This window comes from Mobula birostris, chromosome 8, assembly GCF_030028105.1.
Source record: "Mobula birostris isolate sMobBir1 chromosome 8, sMobBir1.hap1, whole genome shotgun sequence".
In the NCBI taxonomy this organism is placed as follows: Eukaryota; Metazoa; Chordata; class Chondrichthyes; order Myliobatiformes; family Myliobatidae; genus Mobula; species Mobula birostris.
The window spans coordinates 164,665,602-164,690,570 of NC_092377.1; the positions used below are offsets into that span (position 1 = coordinate 164,665,602).

General features: G+C 48.8%; 1 protein-coding gene across 1 annotated transcript in view; it reads right to left on the bottom strand.

The window, feature by feature from the left end:
• Positions 1-24,969, bottom strand: part of npc1l1 (NPC1-like 1) — an 81,507-nt gene that overhangs the window by 45,336 nt on the left and 11,202 nt on the right. The window contains exons 2-9 of the mRNA XM_072267263.1: positions 21,160-22,691; positions 18,762-18,862; positions 17,110-17,282; positions 14,954-15,082; positions 8,373-8,555; positions 7,282-7,396; positions 3,348-3,475; positions 2,112-2,249 (exon numbers count right to left, since the gene is read on the bottom strand). Coding sequence (XP_072123364.1) covers positions 2,112-2,249; positions 3,348-3,475; positions 7,282-7,396; positions 8,373-8,555; positions 14,954-15,082; positions 17,110-17,282; positions 18,762-18,862; positions 21,160-22,691 — 2,499 coding nt within the window. The remainder of the gene's footprint in view (positions 1-2,111; positions 2,250-3,347; positions 3,476-7,281; positions 7,397-8,372; positions 8,556-14,953; positions 15,083-17,109; positions 17,283-18,761; positions 18,863-21,159; positions 22,692-24,969) is intronic.

Consider the following 24,969-nt stretch of genomic DNA (forward strand, 5'->3'; position numbering starts at 1 on the left):
GGTGACTAGTGGGGTACCGCAAGGCTCAGTGCTGGGACCCCAGTTGTTTACAATATATATTAATGACTTGGATGAGGGAATTAAATGCAGCATCTCCAAGTTTGCGGATGACACGAAGCTGGGTGGCAGTGTTAGCTGTGAGGAGGATGCTAAGAGGATGCAGGGTGACTTGGATAGGTTGGGTGAGTGGGCAAATTCATGGCAGATGCAATTTAATGTGGATAAATGTGAAGTTATCCACTTTGGTGGCAAAACTAGGAAAACAGATTATTATCTGAATGGTGGCCGATTAGGAAAAGGGGAGGTGCAACGAGACCTGGGTGTCATTATACACCAGTCATTGAAAGTGGGCATGCAGGTACAGCAGGCGGTGAAAAAGGCGAATGGTATGCTGGCATTTATAGCGAGAGGATTCGAGTACAGGAGCAGGGAGGTACTACTGCAGTTGTACAAGGCCTTGGTGAGACCACACCTGGAGTATTGTGTGCAGTTTTGGTCCCCTAATCTGAGGAAAGACATCCTTGCCATAGAGGGAGTACAAAGAAGGTTCACCAGATTGATTCCTGGGATGGCAGGACTTTCATATGAAGAAAGACTGGATGAACTGGGCTTGTACTCGTTGGAATTTAGAAGATTGAGGGGGGATCTGATTGAAACGTATAAGATCCTAAAGAGATTGGACAGGCTAGATGCAGGAAGATTGTTCCCGATGTTGGGGAAGTCCAGAACGAGGGGCCACAGTTTGAGGATAGAGGGGAAGCCTTTTAGGACCAAGATTAGGAAAAACTTCTTCACACAGAGAGTGGTGAATCTGTGGAATTCTCTGCCACAGGAAGCAGTTGAGACCAGTACATTGGCTATATTTAAGAGGGAGTTAGGTATGGCCCTTGTGGCTACGGGGATCAGGGGGTATGGAGGGAAGGCTGGGGCGGGGTTCTGAGTTGGATGATCAGCCATGATCATAATAAATGGCGGTGCAGGCTCGAAGGGCCGAATGGCCTACTCCTGCACCTATTTTCTATGTACGTTTCTAAGATCCCCCTGTTCCTCCACTCTGACTCCTCTTGTGCCTCGTCAAGCCCTTCGGTCTCCACGGAGCGCTGCAGTACCGTCTTCCTGGCCGTCAGATCTCCCTGTAGATCCCATCCGCCCAGTCTGCAGGAGCTGACTTTGCAGGTTAGGACAGGCATGTCCCTATCGCACTGGGGTGTGAGGGCAACAGCTACCCTCACCTGGTTTAATCCGGATGTCAAAGCATGCCAACAGCTACTTGGAGCCACAGGTGAGAGCTGAGTGTCCGGTGGGGACCAAAGGTGAGCAAGCTGCCCCAGAATGGACATGACAAGCCCCTTCACCAGAGGTGCTAACTCTCCCTAAGCGTTGGTACATCAGTACACGATCAGTATATCAAGTCAAGTCAAGCTATTGTTATCTAACTATATACATGTATATTGTCAAACAAAGACAACGTTTCTCTGGATCAGGGTGTAAAGCACAGTAGTACATATCTAATAATCTAATAGGCATCTGCTAGTCTCATGAGACCATGGAATTGCACCTTGAAAAGTTTCCAGGGCGCAGGCCTGGGCAAGGTTGTATGGAAGACCGGCGGCTGCCCATGCTGCAAGTCTCCCCTCTCCACGACACTGATGTTGTCTAAGGGAAGGGCATTAGGACCCATACAGCTTGGCACTGATGTCGTCGCAGAGCAATGTGTGGTTAAGTGCCTTGCTCAAGGACACAACACATTGCCTCAGCTGAGGCCCGAACTAGCGACCTTCAAATCGCTAGACGAACACCTTAACCACTTGGCCACGCGTCAACACAGTAGTACATATAACACACAGTAATTTAGGAAAGTAAGAATTAAATCTACAGATTAATTAGGCATAGATAAACAAAGTAAAGTACACAAATTAAATATTGTCGAGTGCAGTACAAATGATCCAGTGACACGTCAAATGCAACGTGGCAGGGAGTTCAGAAGCCTAATGGCCTGGGGGGAAGAATTTGTTTCCCATCCTGACCGTTCTTGTCTTTATACATCGGAGCTTCCTGCCTGATGGTAGAAAGTACCTGTGACAATACTAAACCAATTTCAATTCTCTTACCACAATAATCCTTGTAACAGAGTGCAGCAGGAAAGGGGCATAATACTCTCTCATTAAGGTCAGCAAGACACCGTCTCTCTTCTTCTTCTTCTTCCTATGTTTTGACTGTACGCAGCAACATATGTCAAACCTGGCTGCCTACAGGAGAGAGTGCAAGAATAGTGACATGCTTCAGATTTTATGTAAAGCAATGTGTTTTACATGCGCTGATCACAGAATTGGATTAATCAAAGAGGCAAATTCTTTGTGGCCATGTTATTTGTGTGTTCTTTACGTCTGCCTCAGATTATTTGATCAAGGATTGTAGGTAACGCACACAAAATACTAGAGGAACTCAGCAGGTCAGGCAGCAACAGAGGAAGGAACAGTCGATGTTTCAGACTGAGACCCCTCATCAGGAACTTGAAGGGTCTTGACCTGAAGGACTCTGAGTAGTCCTGAGAAAGGGTCTCGGCCTGAAACGTCAGCTGTTTATTCCCCTCTACAGCTGCTGCCTGACCTGCTCAGTTCCTCCAACATTGTGTCTGCTGCTTTGGATTTCCAGCATCTGCAGAATCTCATGTTGAGGACTGTAGATTTGATATGTTGCCTTATTTGTACTGAAAAATGTTTGTTTCAAATGTTTGTTAGACACTCTCTGCTTGGAGGTGACTGCTAGCTGACATTTAGGAGAGGAACGTATCTTGCTTTGTATTCAGAGACACAAGAGCTGCTGGAAATCTTGATCAATGAAGGCTGAGACCCTTCATCAAAGATTTATTCCCCTTGACAGATGTTGCCTCACTCGCTGACTTCCTCTAGTATTTTGTGTTCCTCGGGATTTGCAGCATCTGCAGAATCTTGTGTTTTCCCCCTTGCTTTCCAGTCCTGATGCAGGGCATTGGCCCGAAACGTTGACTGTTTATTCCCTTCCATAGATGCTGCCCGACCTGCTGAGCTCCTCCAGCGTTTTGTGTGTGTGTTGCTCTGGATTTCCAGCATCTGCAGAACCTCTTGTGTTTATTAATAACAGAAATGGATCAATCGAAGTGGCAAGTTCTTTGTGGCCATATTATTTGTGTATTAAAGTGCTACATATTATCTGTTGTGAGGTTATTTGATGGAGGGTTGTAGATGTGGGTTGGAAATGTTTGTAATCAATCTCCCAATGAGTGATCACACCAGTGATCTATGCTATCTGACTGTGTAAATGCTTCGATCGAGAGGCAGAATCAAGCCAGGGTGAGTCCACAGTACCTCCTCTCTCCGAGCGTCCAGGGACAACAGGGCTACGAAGGCCGACATCTGGAGCAGGAAGTCGAGGAGTACAGCCAGTGCCGCGTACAGTGCAAACGTGCGCACCGCTGGCATCTTGGTGAGGGCACCTGCGGCGACATTTCTCCTTTTAAGCCAGGCAGTTGCTCAAACCAGTGAAACAGCCATTACCATCCCCACCAACAATAACGGGTAATCGGTTTAAATCCTCCAGCTAGCTGCTCTGAGGCGTCAAGGTTAAACCACTCAGCTCCATGTTTGTATGCAACAGCATGGTAGTGTAGTGGTTATTTTAACACTATTGCAGTGTCAGTGATCTGGGTTCGATTCCCACCACTGACATTAAGTTTATACGCTCTTCCTGTACTCATAGTCATAGTTATAGTCATACTTTATTGATCCTGGGGGAAATTGGTTTTCATTACAGTTGCACCATAAATAATTAAATAGTGATAAAACCATAGATAATTAAATAGTAATATGAAAATTATGCCAGGAAATAAGTCCAGGGCCAGCCTATTTGCTCAGGGTGTCTGACCCTCCAAGGGAGGAGTTGTAAAGTTTGGTGGCCACAGGCAGGAATGACTTCCTATGACGCTCTGTGCTGCATCTCGCTGGAATGAGTCTCTGGCTGTAACTGCCATATTCTAACTTGCACCCACACTGGGGGCAACGTACAGGCGCCAGAAGCCTCACAACCCTTTGCAATGAGGAGCGCCGGGGGAACACACAGAGTCACAAGGAAAGTGTGCGTAAGTGTAGGCTCAGGATTGACAGGGGTCACAGGAGCCGTCGGACAGTGTCATTGCTACCTACCACATTCTGTCCTTCGAGCTAACCTGGTGTTCAAGATTACCACTCACAGAACTCTTCCATTTTACCAAAAACTCTCGCAAATTTCTACAGATGTGCTGTGGAAACTATTCTAACTGGCTGCACCAACGTCTGGTATTGGGGGCGGGGGGTGGGGGGAGGCTACTGCACAGTATCAAAGTAAGCCGCAAAGAGTTGTAAACTTCATCAGCTCCGTCATGGGCACTAGCCTCCGTAGTATCCATGACACCCTCAGAAAAGGTGGCGTCCATCATTAAGGACCTCCACCACCCAGGACATGCCCTCTTCTCATTGCTACCATCAGGAAGGAGGTACAGGAGCCTGAAAAGAACACACTCAGTGGTTCAGGAACAGCTTCTTCCCCTCTGCTGTCGATTTCTGAATGGGCACTGAACCCGTGAACGCTACCCCACTACTATTTTTTATTTCTTATTTTTTGCACTATTACTTAACTATTTTATATATGCACACTAACTATAATTCACATTTTTTCTCTCTTTTATCATGTATTGCATTGTACTGCTGCCGCAAAGTTAACAACAAACTTCATGGTGTACGCCGGTGACAGTAAACCTGATTCTGATGTGTGAAGTGTGGAAGGGGCTCGATACGCGCACTCAGTGATTCGGGAACAGCTTCTCCTGCTCTGCCGCCAGATTTCTGAGCCCGTGAACACTACCTCACTATTTGCTCTCTCTCGCATTACTTTTATTTTTTTATATTCCTTGTTGTATATTGTGGTCATTTTTTTAAACGTATTGCAGTGTACTGCTGCCACAAAATGTCAAATTTCACAACGTATCTCGGTGCTAACAAACCTGGCTCCGATCAGAATCAAACTGAAGGAGGTCTCGCGTTAGAGAAGAGGAATTGGGTCTGAAGCAAAGCCTGACTCGAAAGCTTTAAGGAACACTTTAAGTGACAGAGATGTAGAGGCAGAGATGTTTAGGGATGGATTTCGAAAGATTAGAGCTCTTGGAAAGCTAACATTTGAGTAGAACATTTAAACTTGGGTGGGGTGCGGGGAGTCAGCTGACCAGAATTGGAAGTTTCGGTACTTTGGAGGCAATGGAGCAGGAGGAGGTTACAGAGACAGGGAGAGGCAAAACCGCTGAGGGATTTAAAAAGCTGGAGAGTAATCTGAAATTTAAGGCTTCACTTAAGCAGGATGCTGTGGTGGTGGTGGCTGAGTAAGACACAACACACTCCTTACTTTGAACTTTGAACGCACGGACAGAAGATTTTCCGATATGAAATGAATGGGGTCAACCAAGAGAGTTGTTGGTATCACCAAACGAGGAGGTATTACAGCGGTGGGTGAGGGCTTCGGCGGGGGGTCAAGTCAAGTCATATTATGTAGATGGCAAAGGCTCGATCCTGACCTCTGGTGCTTTCTGTGCGGAGTTTTCACGTTCTCCCTGTTACTGTGGTTCCCTTCCAGGTCCCACTCCTCAGGCATCTTATCTGGGCTCGGAACGGCACCTGGCTCTGCCCGTGACCGTTAGAAACTGCAGAGAGTTGTGAGTGCAGCTCATCACATTGCAGAAACCAGCCTCCCCTCCATGGACTCTCTCCACACTTCTTGCTGCTGCCCCCAAATCAGCCAGCAGAATCAAAGATCCCAACTACCCCGGACATCTTCTCTTCCACCCTTTCCCGTCAGGCAGCAGATCCAAAATTCTGAAAGCACGTTACCACCAGGTTGAAGGAGAGCTTCTACCCTGCTGTTCACCAGACTTCTTGTGTGTTAAGATAGATTCTTGGCCTCACAATCTACCTTGTTATGGTGTTGCACTTTAACGTTTACCTGTGCTGCACTCTTTTGGTGGCTTATGGAGGTTTTCTGCATTGTTATTGTTCTACCTCAATGCAATGCTCTGATCTGTAGGAACAGTACGCAAGACTATCTATCTCAGCACATGTGACAATAATAAACCAATATCATTACCTCCTCTCCATGTCCACTCGGTCTAGGCCAGGGTTCCCCTGGGGTCCGTGGACCCTTTGGTTAATGGTAGGAGATCATGGTATAAAAAAGGTTGGGCAACCCTGATCTTTCAATATTCAGTAGGGTTCAATATCATCCTCCCCTCATCCTTCTAAACTCCATTGTGTACAGGCCAGAGACAATGAAGTCTCCTCATATATTAAGCCCTTCATTCTCACCAGGCCACACAACATACATATGTATATAAGCTAACCTTACGTTTATATCACTACACTCATTACGTTTATAGGATTGCATTTAGATTGTTATTTATTGTGTTCTTTATGCTTATTATGGTTCCTTAATATTGTTATAGCTGGGGGCGGTAATGGGGACAAGCTCCCACTACCTATTCAATGCTCCCAATGGCGAACATGTCAAATAGCCTCTGACAACCAAGTCCAGCTCCTGGCCTTTGTGTATGGCTTAGCTACTAAACCCGACAGAACTTTTTCTACTGACAGGGGAAAGGGCAAAGGGGCGCCTTAAAATCAGTCGCTTTGAACAGATTGAGCTCATCTGCTGTGGTTGGCAGCTCATCTAGGAGAAGGAAAACTCTGATCTCAAACCTCCGCTGCCTTGCGACTCCACCCGCTCATGGGGAAGGCTTCGGGAGCAAACCCCGAGGGAAAAATCTGGAGCTGGAATCCCTAAGGCAGTCCTACATTGAGTTCAATGTTGCCTGACAGCTCCCGTGACACCGCTGGTGCCAAACTGTATCAGTCTCTGCTGTACCTTTGGGTTCATCAGATGTGTCAAGAGGGAGAGCTTGCGACATGGGCAACCAGCTTGCTGTCTATATCGTACTGCCTGCCCAGGCTTGTGTATAAGACAGCTAGGATGCATTATCCATGGTCAGTCCTGACTGATGGAGGCCCTCACATGCTTATTGTGTTTCTTGATGCTGACTGGGATCCAGAGTACAATTATTTTGTTGTCCGTTACACACGTGGTAATAAACAACCTTGAATCTTTAACTTGCACTGGTCTGTGCTGGGGCCTTTATTGCTGTGGGAGGATCTCCCAGGGGAAGTTCTAATCCCCCCACGTCTGAGCATTGCTCGGCGAAGAAATAAAACGAAATGTAACTCTTACCAAGGAAGAAGCAGATGGACTCGGAGAAGCTGCAGAGAAGCATGCTGGGAGCCACCTCGCCCAGCACACGGCCAATCTGTTCCTCCCGACATTCTCCCGCTTTCCTCTCGTCCCTCTGTGAAGGGAAGGTCACAGTCTGTAAGCACCCTGTCAGCGGCAAGACGCCCGAGTCGGTCTTCGTTGAACTGTTCAGGGGCCCCACGCAGGAAGCTCCCTCCTCAACAATTCAGGAAGAGCTTCTTCCCCATCAGATTTCTCAAAGGCCCACGAACCCATGAGCACCACCGGCCATTTACACTGCTTATTCTCCCCACTTACAGCAACCTGATGACTTCCTCGAGCAGTTCCGCTCCATCTGCCAAAAGCAGAACTTCCCGGTGGCCAAACATTTTAATCCCTATTCCCACTCCCATTCCAACATGTCGGTCCATGCCCTCCTCTTGTGTGAAGATGAGGACACCCTCTGGGGGGAGGAGCAACATCTAACTGTCTGGGTCACCTCCAATCTGAAGTTATGAACATCGATTGCTCCCTCCAGTAAAACCATTTTCTCTTCTCCTCTTCTATTCCCCTTACCTCTTCTCACCTGCCTATCTGGGTCCCTTCCTCCCTCCTTTCTCCTATGGTCCATTCTCCTCTCCTATCAGATTCCTTCCTCCCCAGTCCTTTACCTTCTAGCTAGCCTCCATCCCCTCTCCGCACCTTTTTATTCTGGCATTCTACCCTTTCCTGTCTTGACGAAGGGGCTCAGCCCAAAACATCGCTGGTTTATTCCCCTCCATAGATGCTGCCTGACCTGCTGAGTCCCTCCAGCATTTTGTGTGCGTTGCTTTCGATTTCCTGCATCTGCAGCTTCTCTCGTGATTACGATTTGATGTCTTTGCACTGTTCCGCCACGGCAAGACAATAAAGTTCACATTGTGTAGGACAGTAATAATCAACCTGATTGCCCCTGAACAAGGTGGGCACACTATGCTGCCAATGCAATGCGTGGCGACATTCGCGGGCTGCCCCACAGCACACCCTTACCCGTGCTGGTTGTTAACACATTTCACTGTACATGCGAATCTGAATCAGAAACTGTGGCTGACCTGATAGTGGAGAACGAGGATGAATATATTGTCTGCACCCACAGCAAGCACTAGAAAGGGAACCACCTCCAGAACGACGAGGGAGGAAGGAACTCCAATATAAGCGTAAAAGCCCATGGACGATAGGACAGCTCCCAGCACCACAAGAATCCCGCCTAACCCAAGCGTAATCTTTGAGTCGATCTGTGGATGAAGAGAGTCCGGAAAAAAAATCAAGTTAATACTTTTTCATATCTTCCATTGTTCTTTCTCTTACTACATTGTCACATCTGTTCACAAAACACACCAGTCCTCATCGAGGGATCAGAAGTGGAAAGAGTTCCTGGGTGTCTATATCTCTGAGGATCTAACCTGGGCAAAACTATTCGATGCAGCTACAAAGAAGGCACAACAGTGGTTATGTTTCATTAGGAGTTTGCGGAGATTTGGTATGCTACCAAAGATCCTCACAAATTCCTACAGATGTACCGTGGAGAGCATTGTCAATAAAGTATGACTATGACTATACTAACTGGTTGCATCACCGTCTGGTACGGGGTTGGGGCGCTGCTGCACAGGACTGGAAAAAGCTGCAGAAAGTTGTAGACTTAGTCATCTCCATCAGGGGCATGAGCCTCCCCAGTATCCAGGACGTCTTCAAAAAGCAATGCCTTAAAAACGTGGCGTCCATCATTAAGGACCCCCATCACCCAGGTCATGCCTTGTTCTCATTGCTACCACCAGGGAGGAGGTACAGAAGCCTGAAGACACACAATCAACGTTTCAGGAACAGCTTCTTCCCAACAGCCATCAGATTTCTGAACAGACAATGAACCCATGAACACTACCTCACTAATTTTTGTTCTCTTTTTTCACTATTAATTTAATTTAATTTTTAGATATATATTTCTTATTGCAATATATTATTTTTTACTGCAATGTACGGCTGCTGCAAAATAACAAAATTCACAACGTATGTCAGTGTTAAACCTGACTCTGATTCTGGAGATCAGGGACAAGGCACAAAACCTGTTACTTCTGTTTCTTTTATTAAGTGCTACAAGGGGGGAGAGGAGGAGGAGGAGGAGGAGGAGGGGGAGGGGGAGGGGGAGGGGGAGGGGGAGGAGGGGGAGGAGGAGGAGGGGAGGGGGAGGAGGGGGAGGGGGAGGGGAGGGGGAGGGGGAGGGGGAGGGGGAGGGGGAGGGGGAGGGGGAAGAGGGGGAGGAGGGGGAGGAGGGGGAGGGGGAGGAGGGGGAGGAGGGGGAGGAGGGGGAGGGGGAGGGGGAGGAGGAGGAGGAGGGGGAGGGGAGGAGGAGGAGGAGGGGAGGAGGAGGAGGAGGAGGGGAGGAGGGGGAGGAGGGGGAGGGGAGGAGGAGGGGGAGGGGAGGAGGGGGAGGAGGAGGGGGGGAGGGGGAGGAGGAGGGGGGGAGGGGGAGGAGGAGGGGGGGAGGGGGAGGAGGAGGGGGGGAGGGGAGGAGGAGGGGGGGAGGGGGAGGAGGAGGGGGGGAGGGGGAGGAGGAGGGGGGGAGGGGGAGGAGGGGGAGGAGGGGGAGGAGGAGGGGGAGGAGGGGGAGGAGGAGGGGGAGGAGGGGGAGGAGGAGGGGGAGGAGGGGGAGGAGGAGGGGGAGGAGGGGGAGGAGGAGGGGGAGGAGGGGGAGGAGGAGGGGGAGGAGGGGGAGGAGGAGGGGGAGGAGGGGGAGGAGGAGGGGGAGGAGGGGGAGGAGGAGGGGGAGGAGGGGGAGGAGGAGGGGAGGAGGGGGAGGAGGAGGAGGGGGGGAGGGGGAGGGGGAGGGGGAGGGGAGGGGGAGGGGGAGGGGGAGGAGGGGGAGGAGGAGGAGGGGGAGGAGGAGGAGGGGGAGGAGGAGGAGGGGGAGGAGGAGGGGGAGGAGGAGGAGGGGGAGGAGGAGGAGGGGGAGGAGGAGGAGGGGGAGGGGGAGGGGGAGGGGGAGGGGGAGGGGGAGGGGGAGGGGGAGGGGGAGGGGGAGGGGGGAGGGGGGAGGAGGAGGGGGAGGGGGAGGGGGAGGGGGAGGGGGAGGGGGAGGGGGAGGGGGAGGGGGAGGGGGAGGAGGAGGAGGAGGAGGAGGAGGAGGAGGAGGAGGAGGAGGAAGAGAAGAAAAAAAAACAAAGAGAAAAGCATCAGACTAAAGTGTGGTGTGGTTTTCCCAAACCGGACGACTGAAAACAGAACATTTCATTGATAACAGTTAACCATTGAGATAGCCAGATTCAAGTATTGTGATACCTGCCACTGAAACCAAGCAGTTACAGTAACAATGGCGGCCCCTGTTTCCATCCAGGGGGTCAGTGTGGACATGGTGGAGGATTACAAATACCTGGGGATACGAATTGACAATAAACTGGACTGGTCAAAGAACACTGAGGCTGTCTACAAGAAGAGTCAGAGCCGTCTCTATTTCCTGAGGAGACTGAGGTCCTTTAACATCTGCCGGACGATGCTGAGGATGTTCTACGAGTCTGTGGTGGCCAGTGCTATCATGCTTGCTGTTGTGTGCTGGGGCAGCAGGCTGAGCGTAGCAGACACCAACAGAATCAACAAATTCATTCGTAAGGCCAGTGATGTTGTGGGGATGGAACTAGTCTCTCTCACGGTGGTGTCTGAAAAGAGGATACTGTCCAAGTCGCATGCCATCTTGGACAATGTCTCCCATCCACTACATAATGTACTGGGTGGGCACAGGAGTACATTCAGCCAGAGACTCATTCCACCCAGATGCAACACAGAGCGTCGTAGGAAGTCATTCCTGCCTGTGGCCATCAAACTTTACAACTCCTCCCTTGGAGGGTCAGACACCCTGAGCCAATAGGCTGGTCCTGGACTTATTTCCTGGCATAATTTACATATTACTATTTATTATTTATGGTGCAACTGTAATGAAAACCAATTTCCCCTGGGATCAATAAAGTATGACTATGACTATGACTATAACTGGACAACTCACTGAACAAGCAGTCTATAGGTGATTATATAAAAATACTAGCAAGCAACCACAAGGAAATAAACAATTCTACAGCCTGATCCAACACAACATATACTTTAACAAGAAAAAAATCTACAGTCGCTGGAATTCCAAGAGACGCACACAAAATGGTAGGGGAACTCAGCAGGCCAGGCAGCATCCATGGAAAAGAGTAAACAGTCAACGTTTCGGGCCGAGACCCTTCATCAGGACTGGAGAAAAACAGATAAGGAGTCAAGAGTTAGAAGGTGGGGGGAGGGGGAGGAAGAAACACAGGGTGATCGGTGAAACCAGGAGGGCTAAAGAACTGGGAAGTTGATTGGTAAAGAGATACAGGGTTGGAGAAGGGGAATCTGATAGGAGAGGACAGAAGACCGTGGAAGAAAGGGAAGGGGGAGGAGCACCTGAGGGAGTTGATGGGCAGGTAAGGAGATGAGGTGAGAGAGGGAAAGGGGATGGGGAGCAGTGAAGGGGGGTGGGGGGATTACCGGAAGTTCAAGAAATCGATGTTCAAGTTGGAGGCTACCCAGGCAGAATATAAGCTGTTGCTCCTCCAACCTGAGTGTGGCCTCAGCACATCAGTAGAGGAGGCCATGGATGTACATGTTAGAATGGGAATGGGAAGTGGAATTAAACAAGTAGAAACATTAAATTTAAATAAGTAAAATTAAACATTCTCTAGTATTTGGACATCATACCAAATCTGGGCCGACAGTAATTTAGTGGTAAGCCAGTGTTAGAACTCAGAATCAGAATCAGAATATTGTTTATTAGCACTGACACGTTGTGAAATCTGTTGTTTTGTGGCAGCAGTACAGAACAATACAAAAACGATCACTATACATCATACTGAAAAATGTACACTCCGTGGCCACTTTATTAGGTACACCTGCTCTTTAATGCAAATATCCAATCAGCCAATTGTGTTGCAACAACTCAATGCATAAAAGCATGTTGATACGGTCAAGAGGTTCAGTTGTTGTTCAGACCAAACATCAGAATGGGGAAGAAATGTGATCTAAGTGACTTTGACCATGAGATGCTTGTTGGTGCCAGACAGGGTGGTTTGAGTATCTCAGAAACTGCTGATCTCCTGGGATTTTCATGCACAACAGTTCCTAGAGTTTACGGAAAATTGTGTGAAAAGCAAAAAACACCTAGTGAGTGGCAGCTCTGTGGGTGAAAATGCCTTGTTAATGAGAGGGGTCAGAGGAGAATGGCCAGACCGGTTCAAGCTGACAGGAAGGCGATAGTAACTCAGATAACCACATGTTACAACAGTGATGTGCAGAAGAGCATCTCTGAACGCAGAACATGTTGCACCTTGAGGTGGATGGGCTACAGCAGCAGAAGACCACAAACACACCCAGAAGCCAGTTTATTATGTGCAGGAGGTCCCTAATGAAGCAGCCACAGAGCCTCGACAATTAACAACGTTGAGACACACCCAAGGCTGCGCTGGGACACATCATCAGTGATATAACCTGGGATCGAGTGCTCCTGCTCTTTCAACATCAGACACCCTTGCCAAGGTGACCCAGCCAGGGTTGATCAGGCCCTGGCTTGTGTCCCAGCACCACTGGTCCACAGGTCACACCTCTTGATCATTTGGAGCCTCTGTGACACTCTTTTCTTTGCAGCCCCCTACTGCCAAGGAGAGAGTAGGTTCTGCAGAGCAAGCAGCTAGCAAAGCCTCTACACCCCACCTCTATAGGCTCGCATCGTGCCCTCCACCCCTGTCCCTGGCACCGCTCTGCCAACTCCTGCCATTTGGCTTTCTTACAGTCAAACGCCTCTTCAATGTGGAATTCCCAAGGCTCTGTCAGTTCTACCGTGACCACCTGCTGCATGGTGTCTGACAGAACCACCATGTCAGGCCTCAGTGACGACGATGTCGTGCAAAAAGAGATAGCAAGATATAAACATATGAATTAGGTGTAGAGTGGGCTATAGGCAAATTCAATGAGGCCTTAGCTAATTTTAATAATTTCATTCTCTCCAGCCCTGGTTACCTCTCACCCTTTTGATTATTAAGACACGTCTGCTTTTAAAATGGGTAAATATATTCCGAGTACTGGGTGGTGCAATTTTAGAGATACTGCCCCTCAACTCCCGTCAGCTGCTGTGGTCTTGACCGAGAGCAGGACGAGAATATAAAAACGAGGATGTGATGCTAAGGCTTTATGAGGCACTGGTCAGAGCACGCGCGCGCTTGGGGTGTTCTGAGCTGTTCTGGGCCCCTTATCTGAGAAAGGATGTTTTGGCATTAACGAGGTTCCAGAGGAGGTTCATGAAAATTATCCCAGGAATGAAAGAGTTAATGTAGGAGGAGCTCTGGGCCTGTACTCACTGACGTTTAGAAAAATAAGGGGGTTTCATTGAATCCTATCGAATATTGAAAGGCCTAGACAGAGTGGAGATGATGCTTCCTGTAGTGGGTGAGTCTAGGACTAGAGGGCACAGCTTCAGAACAGAGGGATGTCCATTTAGAACAAAGATTTCTTTAGCCAGAGGATGGTGAATCTGTGAAATTCATTGCCACAGGCAGCTGTGGCGACCAAATCACTGGGTATATTTACTGGAGTTCTTTGAGGATATAACGAGTGCAGTTGCTTCCACTGGTAGGCGGGACTAGAACTAGCAAGAAGAGAGCATGATCTGGGTGGAGGGGTTCCCCGATGATGGATGTTTCCCTGCCTTCTTTGTGTTAAATAGTCCGCCATCTCTTTTCAATCAATAGCCTTTATACATTCACCCCTCATCCACCCTCTCAAAACCACTCAGGATCCAATCAATAAGGGGGGGTGTCAAGGATAAGTTTTTTGCACAGAGAGTAGTGGGTGCGTGGTAGAGGCAGTTATAATAGGGGATTTAAGAAAGTCTTAGATAGGTACATGGATGTGAGGAAGATGGGGGGTTATGGACATTGTGTAAGTAAGAGGGATTAGTGTTTGGGTGCTTTTGATTTGCTTTTTAGCTGTTCTGGTGCTGTACTATTCTATGTTCTTAAAAATGGAGGGTGGTAAAGGTAGGTATAATCGGGCAATTACGTATCTCTTAGATAAGCACATGGATGATAGGCACATGGGGACTATGTAGGAGGGAAGGGCTAGATTGATTTTAGCTTACAGTAGGTTTACAGATTGGCACAACATCATGGGTTGAGGGCCTGTACAGTGCTGTAATGTTCTAGATGTCCGTTTGTCATGTGCCATGTTGTATGACGTGAGCCATCGTGGTCTTGGTCAATTTTTCCACAGAAGTGATTTGCCATTGCCTTCTTCTGGTCAGTGTCTTTACAAGACGAGTAACCCCAGCCATTATCAATACTCCTCAGAGATTGTCTGCCTGGTGTCAGTGGTCATATAACCAGGACTTGTGATCTGCACCAGCTGCTCGTATGACCATCCACCACCTGCTCCCATGGCTTCACCTGACCCTGATAGGGGGCTAAGCAGGTGCTACACCTTGCCCGAGGGTGACCTGCAGGCTAGAGGAGGGAAGGAGCACCTTACACCTCCTTTGGTAGAGACATATCTCCACCCAGCCACCCACTTAAATTAAACTTTCAGAAAAGGTTCCGTGAAAAATGTGATCGAACATGTGTAGGAGCAAGTTACATACCATAATAGTCTTCCAGCTGGAATACTCCCCAAGGGCCAAGGCAATGTAAATAAATATAACCAAGTAACTGATGGCAAAAATTGGAATATCTTGTGCCGTGGTTCTGTTGATCTCATCTTCCAGGGAGCGCTACAACCCAAGAGGAAACAAAGTTCAAAGTTCAAAATTATTATCAAAGTACATATATGTCATCATATACAACCCTGAGATTCAGTTTCTTGTGGGCATACTCAATGAATCTATAGAATCATAACCATAACAGAAATGAGTGGAAGTCTGGGGGTTCAACCTATGTACTAGAGACAAGCTGTGCAAATACAAAAAGAAATAATTAATAATAATAAATAAAAAAGCAATAAATATCAAGAACATGAGATGAAGCGTCCTTGAAAGTGAGTCCATAGGTTATGGGAACATATCAAAGATGGGGCAAGTGAAGTTATCTCCTTTGGTTTAAGGGCCTGATGGCTGAGTCCTGGGCGGTGGGGGTCCCTGGTGATTGATGCTGCTTTCCTGCATCAACATTTCATGCAGATGTGCTCAGTGGTGGGAAGGCTTCACCTGTGATGGACTGGGCCATATCCACTACTTTTTGTAGGATTAAAGCAAACAAGCTCTTAAACTACACAATGGCCAAACTACACTTCTATTCAGGTCTCACAGAGGAGCGTCGTCTCAGGATGGTCAATGTGTCCGCAGACTGAGTGAAGAGAGTATTATACTGGCCACATTATCTGGTACACCTGTACACCTGCTCGTTAATGCAAATATCTAATCAGCCAATCATGTGCCAGCAACTCAATGCATAAAAGCATGGGGACATGGTCAAGAGGTTCTGATAAAGCATGTAAAAGGCTTAACACATTAGTTAAAGAATAGCAGCCTGTTATTTCTGAAAGAAATTGCTGATGATCAACAGATGTGCTAAGCCACGCTGAGCCACATTTCTTCTCGGAGTTAGACAGTGTTTCAAGGTCTTTGCTTCTTCGTGCAGTCATGCGCAGTGATAAGACCAGCCTGTTCTGTGTATGTTCTGTCCATTATACCTAGTCTGTAATTTGTCTCTCGGTACTGTCAAGCAATAGATAGGTCTGACTGCAGCTTGGTATGTGTGGGGGTATCTGAACACTATATCTCTTCTGTAAGGGGAATTGTGAGTTAGTTGGTGGATGAGGCAGGAATAGTCACAGACAGACTGTTCCTGTTTTGAGCAACTATCTGAGTAAGCCCCGGGTGTTTTGAATAAAGAGTTTGTACTCATACGGTCTGTGAGTGACTTTATCTGGATTTGACTACCACAGTTCAGTTTAACTACATGTCGTATATACGCTTTGTGTCAAATTGTACAGAGAACATACAAGAGTACAGAACAGGAACAGGCCATTTGGCCCACAGTGTTGTGCTGGACCGACTAAAAAGCAAATCAAAAACACCCAAACACTAATCCCTCCCACCTACACCATGTCCATATCCTCGATCTTCCTCACACCCATGTTCCTATCCAAACGTCTCTTAAAAGCCTCTAATGTAGGTACTTACCTCTACCACCATAACAGGCAGCACATTCCAGGCGTTCACCACTCTCTGAGTAAAAAACTTACCCCTCACATCCCCCTTGAACCTACTCTCTCTCTCCTTCAAAGCTCAGGTTGTAGATACTTCAACCCTGGGAAACAGATACTCTCTGCCCACTCTATCCATTCATCTCATAATCTTATAAACCTGTATCAGATCTCCCCTCAGTCTCCGGTGCTACAGAGAAAACATCTGCAGAATACTTTTTTATCTGTTCATGTATTGTATTAATACTATTTTATGTGCTGTATGTTGTACCTCCTGACTACAGAGGAGGTGTTGAGGGACCAGGTGAGATCATTTATGATGTACAGTCCAAGAAACGTGGTGCTCCTGACTCTTTCTAAGGAGAAGCCGGTGATATGCAGAGGGGAGTGGTCAGCCTGTACCTTCCTAAAGTCCACAATCATCTCTTTAGTCTCATCCGTGTTGAGAGTAAAGTTGTTGTGCTCGTATAGTGTTTCACACCGTGGGTCCTGAGGATCTTAGTTTCGTTTAGCTGTATACATGTGTAGGGTTAGATGACAATAAACTTCAACTTAAAAGAATTTGACAGGGTTGAGACTTTGGAGATACCATACCTCTGACATGTAGACAAAGTTGAAACTGATGGATTTGTTCTGCTTGTACTGTTGTAGAATTTTTAAGTATTCTTTCTCCCAGAGCAACGTAAATTCGAATTTGGGATCGTCGCGACTGTAGCTGTTTAGAGAGAATGTCATGATGAGTGCTTGGGCTTGGGAGAAATCTTCACCTGTCAGACGACAAAGCAGAGGTTAAAGTAGAATGCTGGAGTGACCATAACGCTGTCCCAAATGCCAGAGGCTCAACATTTCCAGGGGATAAACTGAAGGGGAAGTTACATGCCAGGTAGGCTCAGCAAAATCCCCCGGGATTTTCCAGGCTTTGTTAAATCAGCAGAAAGGCGGTTTTCTGAGTGGGAATGATCCCAGGAATTAAACCAATTATTCTGGGGAGCAGCTTCAGTAAGATTGAGGAGGAATTTCTTTTGCCAGAGGGTGGTGAATCTGTGGAATTTACTGCCACAGACAGGGGTGGCCAGCTCATTGGGTATATTTAAAGCAGAGGGTGATAGGTTCTTGATTAGTCTGGGTGACAAAGGTTGTTTATTTACATATTTAGAGACACAGCACCAAATCGGCCCTCTGGCCCAACGAGCCACGCCTAGCAACCCACTAGCCTAATCACAGCGAAATTTACAATGGCCGATTAACCCACTAACCGGTCTTTGGACTGTGGGAGGAAACCGGAACGCTCAGAGGAAACCCACGCGGTCACAGGGGACGGCGCAGGCATTGACCTCTGAACTCCGACACTCCATGCTCCCAATAGCATCGCGCCAACTGCTACGCTACGCCACCATGGCGCTGTATGGGGAGGAGGCAGGAGGATGGGACTGAGGGAACAATAAATCAGCCGTAACAGACCGACTCAGTGTGCCAAATTGCCTAATTCTGCTCCTACGTGTTGTGGTTTCATCAGACCCGGGCATCCATTTCTCATTTCCAACTATTCCACTCTCCTCTCCACATTCCTCAGCTACTTTTTCCCCACAGAACTACAAGTTTCCTGAACATATTGATCATTTTTTGTAATTCATTAATGCGACATGTTGAGGCTTGGGCGGGCTGTTCTTGCGAAGGCCGCGTTCAGCCGCTGTGATGAAAATACTGAAACACTGCTGCTCGGGCAGACCCTGCGGGGCTAAAGTAACTGGGGTATATTTCCAAGTGGGAATTGTGGGCTACCTGCAGTTGGGACCTGCAAAGGGCTGGTAGGTCCCATATACCTGCGGCCCCGTGTAGAGCTCACGGGTTTACACAGAACCTCCAAAGAAGGCTTGATGTCAGCTTTGGAATGGAGGAAGTTTAGTGGGGTCTTAACTGGGGTGAATAAAGTAATGTGGGGCTGAGACTATCCCTTAGCAGAGTATCAACAAATTGAAGCACAGAGACTGAGGGACAGATTAGATGGTAAGGCCATAAGACAGCAGAAGCAGAATTAGGCCATTTGGCCCATCGAGTCTGTTCCGTCATTCCATCACGGTTTATTTATTACTCCCCTCCTCCCCCATTCTCCTGACTTCTCCCCGTAACCTGCCTTATCGTCCTATGAAACTGGTGTTTAATGGTCAGCATGGATTTGACGGGCCAAAGGGCCTGCTTTTCATGCTGACTGAGCCCAAGGCAAAACAGGCCACTGAAAATCTTACCTGAGTATCCACCAACCGCCAAGAATGGAAAGACGGGCGCACCGTAATCGGCCATGCAGCTCAAACCCATCTCTGTATTGTCCTTGAATGACAGAGGAGAGCTGCAGAAAGAAAGACATTCTCACTCGCAGGGAGCCACTGCAGCCAACAGAATCGCTACCTCTTAGTGCGGTCACATGTACTGAGGTACAGTCAAAAGCTCATTCGCATACCACCCTGACAGATCACTCCACATGCAAGCACGTCAAAGTAGTTAAAAAGGAACACAGACTGCAGAGACACAAGAGATTGTCCGGGTGCCGGAAATCTTTAGCAACACACACACACACAATGCTGGAGGAACCCAGCAGGTCAGGCAGCATCTATGGAGGGGAATGAAAGTCCATCTATGGGTGGGTGGGGATAGGAAGTGAAGAAAGAAGCCGAGATTTCAAAGCTCAAAGTAAATTTACTACCAAAATACTGTGTATATGTCACCACATACTACCCTGAGATGCATTCTATTGCAGGCATTCACAGTAGAACAAAGAAATACAACAGAATCCATGACTGACAGAGAGCCAAAGTGCAAAATAAGACAAATATGCAAATACAAAATAGATAAATAATGACTGAATAGATGAATGAATAAATAATATTGAGAACTTGATCTGAATGTGAGTCCATAATTTGTGGAATCAGTTCAGGGTTGAGGTGAGTAAAGTTATTATCAAAGGCAGAGCAAGATGTGAACTGCAAATCTAACACTATATTCTGTACCAACTACAACATGCTGGAGGATCTCAGCAGGTCAGGCAGCATCTAAGGAGGGAAATGAACAGGGCCAAGACCCTTCAACAGGATGTCTTGGTGCAAAATGCAACTGTTTACTCCTCCCCATGGATGCTGCCTGACCTGCTGAGTTCCTCCAGCATTTAATACAGTACTGTGCAAAAGTCTTAGGCACATACAGTATATATAGGGAGGGTGCCTGAGACTTTACACAGTACTGTATTTGTCAATGTGGGGCAGAGAGTGGGTTTGTAGGTCTGACAGGAGCAAAGGATATTGGGAAAAGCAAGGGTGGAGGGGTGGGGGACAGATGGCAGAGGAGTGCCAGAGGTGGGGATTAGCGTGGGTGCACACACACCCAGCTGTGAGTCACCAGGCAAGGTCATTTGGTTCCAAGCTATTGGCTTATTGATCATTACAGAATGTCTCTCTGGTGCTTCCCACTCCCTCCCTTCTCCCCTCCCCTTTTCCCAACCATGATTCCCCCTCTCCCTACCCCCTTCCCACTCTCAGTCCACAACAGAGACTCACATCAGAATCAGGTTTATCATCACTCACATATGTCATGAAATTAGTTTTTTTGTTTGCAGCAGTACAGTGCAAGATATAAAATTACTCTGGTACTGTGCAGAAGTCTTGGGGGCAGTAGCTGTGTTGATCAAGATTTCCAGCATCTACGGAATCTCTTGTATTTCCACAATGTTCTGCATTTTATTCTGGCTTTCCCCTTTGTAGCACCTCAACATACCCACGTTTTAAGGTCGGCCTATAGATAACATGCAAACAAAGTTGCTCCACTGTACCTTGGTAAATGTGAGAATAAAAATCCAATTACCACAGCACCAGTTCAGGCACCGGTACCGCGTCCAGGCGGTGAACAGGACAGCCAATGAAAGGCTTTGTCCCTGCTGGAATGGGAGGTTGTGTTTGGAACAGAAATGGCTTGGGGAAGTTTCAACAGAGCATTGGGGTTTGGCACGCTAAATAAAAGCTGTGCAGCAGATGAGTCTGCAATTGATGGGAACAGATTCACAGTTACTGGCCGGAAGAAGGGGGAATGATGTCCAGGTTGCAGCCTCTGAGGGTGAGTGATAGTAGGGATGTCCAAACAGGGATCAGGTAAATACCGAGTCGACAGAAGGGGGCTACTGGATAGCTCCTGCCAAGAGCCAGACTTGAAGGAACAGGAAAAGTGCCTGACCTTTGCACTTTCATCAGCTGATTTGACGGGACCAAGGTAAGGGCAGAAAGCCGACTCTCCAGATCTTACTGTCTCTGCCTTCAGTCAGTCCTGACGAAGGGTCTCGGCCTGAAACGTCGACTGTACCTCTTCCTAGAGATGCTGCCTGGCCTGCTGCGTTCACCAGCAACTTTGATGTGTGTCGCTCTCCAGATGTTCCCCAGCCTCAAGCCAATTGTGTCCCGTTCTCACTTTCTGGGCATCCCATTCACTGCAATACCCTTCCCCTGCTGTGCCCTGCGCTCCAGCTGCCCGCCAATCCAGATGTGTTTCATTCTCCAGCTGTGCCCTACTCCAGTTGTGACCCACCCTCCAGCTTTAACCCCTTCCAGCCATGGCCCTCTCCCCACCTGTGACCCGAACCCAAGCTGTGACCCAGGTACCTACTTAACACAGTAGAGGAAATGGTCCCGCCAGTCCACGGTGCCGTTCCTGCCGGCTACAGTCTGCTGGGCCACGGCGTTGATCCTGCTCCTGTTGTTCTGGAAGTACTGGAGGAGGCTGTTCACGGCGCAGTCGCTGGAGCCCGGATTGTAAGGGTTGAGCGGTGCGAAGCAGAAGTCCTTGAGGCTGACGTTCCTCTGGGCCTTTTCGGACCACACCTGGATGTTCTGCAGCCTGGTCTGGAAGTCCAGCAGTTCCAGGAGGATGCCCTTGTCGAAGATGCCCGAGAACTTGTTTTTGCCGAACAGCACCGACTCGTAGGTGTAGTCCGACCGGTTGCTCACGGTGATAATGACCTGATCGGTGCGGAAGAAGGGGCCGAAGTTGGCGTCGTGGAAGTCTTTCTCCCGCCGGGCGCGGCTGTTGGGCGCCGACCACAGCTGCACCGGATCGGTGGTCAGCGTGATGTAGGTCAGGCCGGCCGAGAGCACCACCACGGCGGCCACCGAGGCGCCGATGACCAGCAGCGGGTGTCGCGCCACCATCGTCCCCCAGCGCCTGAAGGCGTCGGCCACCCACCCTTGGGTGACCTGGCTTACCCTGTAGGCGCAGTCCCCTTCGGCCAGGGCCGCCGGGGAAGCCTTGCCCGCCAGCCGGCTCCTCCGCGCCCAGCGGAGAGTCAGGTAGAGGGCGAAGAGGGCGGTCAGAGAACAGAAGACGGCGATGCAAACCACCAAGGAGCCGGGGAGGCTTCCGATCTTCCAGGGGGCCGGGGGCGGCGGCGGGCCCGGGATGGGTGGGCAGGAGGCCGGGCAGTCCTGGCAGGAACAGGCCTGGCCGTGGCTGGACGTGGACTCGTTGCACCTCCAGGAGTGGCCGTCGTAGGGCACGAAGCCGCCGCCGGGCCTCGTCGCGTTGGCGGCCAGCAGCACGAAGTCGATGTCGAAGGGGGCCAGGCCGTTGCTGGAGTCCCCCTGGAAGTCGAGCCAGCGCTGGGTGGTACAGAGCGCCGCGCCGTACTTGCCGCACATGGGCGAGATGGCGTAGCCGCCGGTGGCCGGGATCCGCACGTTCTTGCAGGAGTCGAAGGCCCCGTCCGCGAACTGCCGCTGGTAGTAACACCGGTACTCGAGCACCGCCGGGCGCAGCAGCCCCGACACGTTGGACATGAAGGTCCTGCTGACCTCGATGTGGAGGCTTTGGTTGGGGCTGCACGTGTTCTGGCAGTGGAGGTTGATGAAGTTCTGCACGCAGGAGGGGCAGCGGACCAGCAGCGCCTTGGAGAGGGACAGACTCTGCTCCAGCATCTTCAGCTGCTTGGTGGCACAGCATGCCCGGGTGCTGGAGCTTCCGGTGTAGAGCATGGGGCACACCTTCCTCAGCAGGGACAGGTGACTCCCAGTCAAGTTGAGGGCCGGCCCATTATATACACAGGGCACCCTGGCCGGGAGTAGGTTGTTGCTCACCTGCGGGTTCTTGCCGCAGTCCTCACTGAAGGAGCAGTACCCGGCCTGGTGGATGGCCGTGCAATTCGCCTGCTGGGTAGGAACAGACAAAGTGAGATTCCAGACATCTTCAGCAAAGCACACATAATGCTGGAGGAACTCAGTAGGTCAGGCAGCATCTAAGGGGGGAAATACTTCCCTTCATAGACGTTGCCTGGCCTGCTGAGACCCTTAGACAACAGGTTCTCCACTGACCAGAGACATTATCCCATTCTCCACGAGGTGACCACCATCTGAATCCAGGAACCTGCCCCTTGCCAGCATAAGAATCAAAAGTGAGATTCAGTTGGCCCTTGGCCAGTCTGCAGACCACCATCGTTGGGCAATTAAATGCTGGCCAACCCTGCCAAGTTCATGTCTCTACCAAGACCTTCTACCATGTACAGCCATGCCCTCTTCTCACCGCTGTCAGTAGGAAAGAGGCACAGGAGCCTTAGGTCCCACACTACCAGGTTTAGGAAGCTATTACCCTACAACCATCAGGTCCCACAACACCAGGTTCAGGAACAGTTATTACCCCTCAACCATCAGGTCCCACACCACCAGGTTCAGGAGCAGTTATTACCCCTCAACCATCAGGTCCCACACCACCAGGTTCAGGAGCAGTTATTACCCCTCAATCATCAGGTCCCACACCACCAGGTTCAGGAACAGTTATTACCCCTCAACCATCAGGTACCACACCACCAGGTTCAGGAACAGTTATTACCCCTCAACCATCAGGTCCCACACCACCAGGTTCAGGAACAATTATTACCCCTCAACCATCAGGTCCCACACCACCAGGTTCAGGAACAGTTATTATCCTACAACCATCAGGTCCCACATCACCAGGTTCAGGAACAGTTATTACCCCTCAACCATCAGGTCCCACACCACCAGGTTCAGGAACAGTTATTACCCTACAACCATCAGGTCCCACAACACCAGGTTCAGGAACAGTTATTACCCTCAACCATCAGGTCCCACACCACCAGGTTCAGGAACAGTTATTACCCCTCAACCATCAGGTCCCACACCACCAGGTTCAGGAACAGTTATTACCCCTTAACCATCAGGTCCCGCACCACCAGGTTCAGGAACAGTTATTACCTTTTAACCTTCAGGTTCATGAACCAGTGTGGATAACTTCACTGACCTCAATGCTGGACTGACTCAAAAACCTGCAGACCATGGGTTCTTAAACTTTTTTGTGCCATGGACCTTTTGAAGATTGGTGAAGCCCAAGACCCTTCTCAGAATCATATGTTTAAATATATAAAATAAAGGACATAGGGTTACTAAGGAAACCAATTATATTGAAATACAGTTAACAAAATATTTTTTTTTTAAAAATTGTGACATTGTATGTGCTCCTTTACCAAAGTATTAAATAACAAGTAGTGGTGAGTGTGCTGTACACGATATCTTGAGATATCTGTAACAACTGTAGTGTGATACGAAACGATCTGTGATTTCTATAGGTGACAAAATCACCGGAACTGCTAATACTACTGTGGTTTGTTGCTTACATTCATAAGTGAAGGAATCGCTAAATTTGAGTTGGAGGTTAGTGAAAATAAAACCACAAATATTTTCCATTCCAAGTTCACAGACCCCTTGGAAACTGTCCACGGACTCCCGAGGGGTTCGTGGACTCCAGGTTAAAAACCTCTGCTATACACTCACTTTCAGGGGTTCTATAACCCATGTTCTCGGTATTATTTATTTACTTCTTTATTATTTGCACAAATGTCTTCTTTTGCACATGAGTTGTCTGTCAGTCTTTGTTGTTTATAGTTGTTCTTAACTCTATTGTATTTCATTTTCCTGTGAATGCCTGCAAGAAAATAAGTCTCAAGGTAGAGGATGGTGACATATATGTAGTTCGGTAATAAATTTACTTTGACTTTGACTTTGAGGAGAGACGGGATACACTGGGCATTTTTCCAGGAATGGAGGAGGCATGGGGTGGGAGACCTGACACAGGTTTACAACTTAAGGGAGTCATAGATGGTGTAGATGCAGGGAGACTTTTCTCGTGGCTGAGGAGTCTAGAGCTTGGGGCCAGAAAGAGAGTTTTAGAAGGAAGAGTTTGAGGAAGAACTCTTCCGTTTGGGTAAGGTTGGAGTCAAGTCTGCACTGCCTGAGGAGGTGGTGGAGGCAAAAACTCTCACAACATCGAAGAGATTCTAAATGAGGGCTCTGGACATGTGGCCATCTTGCCATCCTTGATCAGGACATTGGGTTCAAAGGTCAAGAAGTCAGGTTTCTGCTACTGTATGTAAAACTTTGATTAGTGCTGTCAGATTTCTGAACAGTCCATGAA